Below are 6,015 nucleotides of genomic sequence, written 5' to 3'. Positions count from 1 at the left end.
AATACTTCTTCTATTCGTTATAATTGGATAAATTGCATCAGAGAAGTATAACATTGAGCTTATGGGTAAATACTAAAAAGCTTTAAAACTAACTGACTGACATTCCAGCGTAGACGTAACTAAAAGCTCTCTCTTCTCTCTACAATGTACCTCTTAGGTTGAGATTTATAGAGCGCAAGCTTTGATTTGATTTGACCAATGATTTGCAGCGATCTACGGCATTTTCAGTACTGAAAAAAAAAACCGGCCAATTGCGAGTGAGACTAGCGCACCGAGGGTTCCGTACTTGGATATTTATTCGACATTTTGCACCATAAATCAAAAACTTTTATGCATAAAAATAAATAAAAATCTGTTTTTTCTTTACTTGTGCTAAGTCCTGCTTGTAATAAGACCTGCCATATTTAATGATTCTAGGTCAAGGGAAGTACCCTGTAGGTTTTCCTAGCAGACACGACAGACAGACAGACAGACAGACAGACGACGAAGTGATCCTATAAGGGTTGCTTTTTCCTTTTAGGTACGGAACCCTAAAAATGCAAAACATATAGTGAAAACTGCTTATACAGATTACTGACTGAAATTGCGGTAGATATTATCTTGTTAAAAGTCAATTTCAATGTTTCCAAGTCCGTCCCATTATATAAACTACTCAGGCCCCAATAGCACGAGAGTTGCCGACGGGGCCCGAGGGCGAGCCGACCTGTCTGACTGAAGACCCTCGACCACTGAGTCCTGACCCCCCCGCCCCTCACAGCCATGTCTCGGTGCTCACAAACGACATAGAGCATCCCTGAAGCGGGTGTCAGGATATAGTGGACACGGGGCTACGGAGCATGCGCCAACACATCGATGGGAAAGGTTATATTGTACAAGACGTGTGTAAAATTAAGTTTTTTTTTTCAAGCGCCTAAGTCTGCAATCTCACCTGATGGTGCTATAGGGCGCGCAAAACAAGAAGTCCAATCAGAACACGACGCGTATGACTGTGCGAGCATCGAAAACAGGTCTTAGGTTGAGATCTATAGACCGGACTTTGACTTTGCTTAGACCTAAGACACTGTTAAAACAAGACAGCGCTATACTGCTGACCTTAAGTCTGAGTCAATGTTCACTCTATAGATTTCAGCTTTAGTCATCATCATCAAGCCATCGCTGGCTCACTACTGAGCACGGGTTTCTTCTCAGATTGAGAAGGATTTGGCCACAGTCCACCGCCCCGGCCATGTGCGGATTGGCAGACTTCACAGATTTTGAGAACATAATGGTGAAACTTGAAGACGAGGCGGGGAACTGGGAGGTATTTACATGATTTCCCATGCTTCGCCTGACATTGACAGATGATGTGTAGGGCTGTTTCCGCATCCTCTTTACAGATTCTACACACACCCGCGTCGTGGATCTTCAGGTCGAACATATTGTGTCTGTTCAGTCTACAATGCCCAGTTAACGCCCGTAATGGATTGCATTTTTAACCTCCGATCCAAAAAGAGGGGTGTTACAACTGCAACCTTCACTTGTCGGGGGTGTTATAAATTTTTAATTTACCCTTCCTACTTAGCGTTAGTACTTCCAAAGCAGTCTTCTTTTTGAAGGCTTTGACTAGCGCCCTGGAGTGGTTCATTCCTGGGAGATTTTTCCATCGGATGAGTGTACCTATCGTAGTAGCAATAGGTTAACAGGGTTAGCTGTGCTAGGCTTTTGGGTATGCCACAGACAGGCTCAGGTCCTATCTGTCGCTTTCTGGCGATTCCCGCATGCCCTGGAACCCAACGTAAGATCAGAATAGACCCCTATGTTGCAACTTCAGATTGGACCCCTTATTTTGCGCGCACTATAATTATTCCGAATCTATTTCTAATAGCATAATATTATCTCCTAACAATATTTCGTTCGAGCCATCGTCTACACGTTGGGTGACCCCGGAAAAACTGTAAAGAAAGAAAATGTAATTATTAGGTGTGGATTATACAGAAGGCGAGAGAAGAAGTGTGCCGTAGATATTATACTAGACTAGCTGATGCCCGCGACTTCGTTCGCATGTATAGAGGTTTTTTATAAATCCGTAGAAACTCTATAACTTTCCGGGATAAAAAGTAGCCTATATGCTAATCCAGGGTATAATCTATCTCCATTCCAAATTTCAGCCAAATCCGTCCAGTAGTTTTTGCGTGAAGGAGTAACAAACATACACACATACATACACTTTTACACACAAAATTTCGCCTTTATAATATTAGTGTGAAGTGTGATTTTGCCCACGACTTCGTCCGCGTGGTATAGTGTAGAATGTAGATGATGCTCGAGATTTCGTCCGCATGGATTTAGGTTAGTAAAAATCTTGTATGAGCTCTTTGATTTTCTGAAATAAAATGTGTGCAAATAAGCTATTTCCATTCCAAACAGCCAAACTTATATATTTATAACGTATATAGTATGGATAGCCAATGACTTTGACGGCGTGGACTATATTTAAACCCCGCTATACTATAATTAAAACCCCGCTAATTTTATCCTCTTAGAGGTGGCATTTCCAAAAATCCTTTCTTAGCGGTCTATGTCTACGTCATTCTGTGTTACGCCGAGCTGTGCATCCAAAAATCAGTTAGTCTGTCTTTCTTATTAGTGAAAGAATTGTAGGAATCGGTAGAGCCGTTGAGAAGTTACGACCGGACAGAGGGACGGACATGAATACATACATGTCAAAATAGCCCTCCTCTTGGGCTTCGCCGTAGGCAGGTAAAAACATTCAAAATCTCAAGTTTCTAAACCCAGTTGAGCGGTACTCTGATTTAAGACAGACTCGTACCTACCGTAAGTGCCAGACTGTAGCAACGCTGTCACCCCCTTATAAATGAAGAAAGCAGCAACAGCAGTGCCCCCCACTGCCAGCATGGTCGCTGCCACGATTATAGCTGTCTTTTTACCTGAAATAAGTAAGTTAACAAAGTTGGTTAAGTGCGAGCCAGACTCGCGCCCGTAGAATTCCGTACCATATAAAGATATAATAATATAAAGATATGTACTTTTTTTGTGTATAGCGGCCATTTTAAATTTTTAATATTTGTTGTTATAGTAGCAATAAAAATATATACTCTGTGAAAATTTCAACTCTATACATATTACGGTTTATCAGATGAAGCCCGCTGACAGACAGTGGAGGCCTAGCAATGGCCCGTTGGCATTCTTCGGGTACGGAATCCTAAAAAAATTAATTGATAGGCCTAAATCCAATGCTATCCTTTTCTACAGAGAACATTATAAAAGAGATAGCACTATTTAGAACTGTCATTTCAGTTAAGAGATTGTGCACACAATAAAATCAGCCATAATATTACCTTCACTGCGATTTTCTTGTGTCCGACTTTCAGTTTCGGAATCTGTCAAGTTCTTGCTACTTTCTAAGTTTTCTTCTTTGCCTGTATAAGAAACAAGAAAAATCATTATATTCCTTAAAAAAAAAACTACATGTTTTAACTTACTTGTAATAAATGTAACCATCATCAAATCATCATCAACTGATAGATGCCCACTTTTGGACATAGGTCTCTTGTAAGGAGTTCCACACGCCACGGTCTTGCACCGTCTGAATCCAACGGCTCCCTACGACTCGCTTGATGTCGTTCGTCCATCTAGTGGGGAGTCTTGCGGTTTCCGGGGCGAGGTTCAGCACCTCGGGACCTCAAGGTCTATCGGGTTTTCGAACTATGTACCCTACCCATTACCACTTCAGCTTCGCAACCCGCTGAACTATGTCGGTTACTCTGGTTCTCTTACGGATCTCTTCATTTCTGATTTCATCACGTAGAGAAAATCCATAGCTCCAAGCATAAAGGAAAATAGTTTTTTTTTTGTTTTTTTTTTTTTACTTTTTTTAAAAAGTGACTAATACTCCCGTTGCCCCTCCAATTAAGCATAAAGCTTGTGCCAGGAGTGGGTACGACAGTAGTGCAACGGGTGGGGTTTGAACCGCCGACCTTTCGGAAGTCAGTCCGCTCCTCAACCGTTGAGCTATCGAGGCTCAAGTAATTGCAAATTAAGACACTACCTCCTGTCACTATTGTCGTTTTGTCTTCAAAACTTCCTTCTGTTATGGTGATAGTAGCTGTGCTGGCAATATCTGTGCTGGCATTTTCTTTGCTGGTAATATCTGGCAATATATCTGTAGCTACAGTTGGATTAGTACTGATATCATTTATTTTAGGTACAGGTATCGGCACTATGTTATCATTTGCCACATTTTCTTGGATTGTATAATTCACTTTCAAACAAAGATTTTCACATTTGGAATCTTCGGCGAAATATTTTTCGAGTTGAAACTTTTCGTATAGATTACTTTTTATGAATTTTTCGTTGATATATTTTTCAGCAGGCGTTTCACATGCTTCTGTTGCATTGTTTTTGCTGAAAAAAACAGGTATTCTATGTAATCCATGCTATTTCTAGTACAAATAAAATACATATAAATACATTAAACTTCTTTTTAAAACAAGTGAGGTTTATTAGTCGTTGAGAATGTGAGATGTAATAAAAACTTACTGATATTGAACTATTAAGTCACTTAAATCTTGTTCAAATTCTTGTGATACAATAGGTGCTTCCGCTACAGTTTTTCCAGGATGTACAATGAAGTAGATCTGCAAACATTGGAATTTCTTTATTCTCTTAACTCTCCTCATCGAGGTCTGGTCTGGTGGGTGGATTCAGCCGTGGCTAGTTACCACCCTACTGGCAAAGCTGTCCCACCAAGCGATTTAGCGTTCCGGACGATGCCGGGTAAAAACCAAAGGGCTTAATGAAAACTGCCACCCGATTAACCCGCTTTCATCTTAGACTGCATCACCACTTACCGCCAGGTGAGATTGCAGTCAAGGGCTAACTTGTATCTGATTAAAATTAGATTTTTATAAATGTTAAAGGTTGCCAAAACAAAACATTAAATAGAAAACCTTACCAAAACAAGTAGATATTTCAAACACATTTTTATAGTTTTAAAACTAATTTGACACGTTTTGTAGTGTTCCAAAGCTATTCACGTACTAAGCTATATTTTTCCTTGACAGTATTTTGTATTAAAGTCCTGTACGTATTTCATGTAAATAGAATGTACTCATTTTTCCTGTACAACGTTTAAGAGATCATGAATTGTAGGATTATTTTTCCCTAACCAAATACGCAATTTATAAAACTCCTAACACTTACGAAATGTTGTGGAACCCTCGTAGCTTTTAGTTTTAAGTTTAGGTAATTACTTAATTATCACCATTGCATTTACTATTATCTTTATTATTCAACATTGACAGCAAGTAGTGTACAATGTGGGAAACTAATCTTTCACTGCCTAGTGCCTACCCTCTATTAAAATAATATTATGTTATGCGTCCGAGGGGAAGAGCAGTGTTCGGGCCGGTGCGCCCCGGTAACATGGCTAATAATTTCTCTTCGGAGATATTGTTGGCTATGGCTAATGACCTGGCAGGGGGGGAGGTTTCTCCGCGTGTCCCTCTGACTAGCAGGGGGCACAGTGGATGAAGCGGAGGATGGGACGCGGGCGACGTGCGCGTCCCTAGGTCGGGGGACGCACTTCGTTGGTGCGTCCCGGAGGTGCGTCGATGGGGACCGAGCAGGTCCCCGGTGGAGGGTCTGCCTTGGCAGACGTCGCTGGCTGGGTCGCGGTTGTTTGCTTCGGCCGTTCCCGTGACCCAGTCGCCAGGCGACGCGCAGTAGCGCCGCTGGGGTTTAGTGGGTATTCCGGTCGCCTCTCGGCCGGCGAGTCCCACATACCCTCCCTCCGGGGGGGATGCGTAAATGCATTCCCCAGCGTCAACAAAAAAAAAAAAAAAAGACGAGCATTATAGGTCTCTGATTAAGACATATATTATTGGTATACTATATTTAGATATTGTAATATACATACAGCATAGCATGTACGACCATTAGCGCACCATGCTAACACATTTAATTAAGTACTTATGGAATACAGTTCGTGGATTTTTTATCTGAAATGACATTTAA

At 41.3% G+C, this 6,015-nt stretch overlaps 1 protein-coding gene across 1 annotated transcript; it reads right to left on the bottom strand.

Moving 5' to 3' along the window:
* Positions 1-1,196: 1,196 nt before the first annotated feature.
* On the bottom strand, positions 1,197-5,091 carry LOC123867385. The gene is made up of 6 exons (XM_045909396.1): positions 4,955-5,091; positions 4,540-4,637; positions 4,049-4,404; positions 3,339-3,419; positions 2,814-2,927; positions 1,197-1,931 (listed from the first exon to the last, which is right to left on the bottom strand). Exons 1-6 carry the CDS (start codon positions 4,979-4,981, stop codon positions 1,906-1,908), a joined length of 702 nt encoding a protein of 233 aa, XP_045765352.1. The 5' UTR covers positions 4,982-5,091; the 3' UTR covers positions 1,197-1,905.
* Between the last annotated feature and the right edge of the window lie 924 nt (positions 5,092-6,015).

Source organism: Maniola jurtina, chromosome 8, assembly GCF_905333055.1.
Source record: "Maniola jurtina chromosome 8, ilManJurt1.1, whole genome shotgun sequence".
Taxonomy (NCBI): domain Eukaryota; kingdom Metazoa; phylum Arthropoda; class Insecta; order Lepidoptera; family Nymphalidae; genus Maniola; species Maniola jurtina.
The sequence above is the reverse complement of the archived record's forward strand: the minus strand, read 5'-3'. Positions and strand labels throughout refer to the sequence as shown.

What these genes read in the sequence shown, in the direction of transcription:
- LOC123867385 (XM_045909396.1), bottom strand. Translation starts at nt 4,981, where the DNA reads ATGTGTTTGAAATATCTACTTGTTTTG. An exon ending in AACGACAATAGTGACAGGAG is followed by an intron (nt 3,420 to 4,048) that starts GTAGTGTCTTAA and finishes TTTCTTATACAG; the next exon opens with GCAAAGAAGAAAACTTAGAA. An exon ending in ACAAGAAAATCGCAGTGAAG is followed by an intron (nt 2,928 to 3,338) that starts GTAATATTATGG and finishes TACTTATTTCAG; the next exon opens with GTAAAAAGACAGCTATAATC.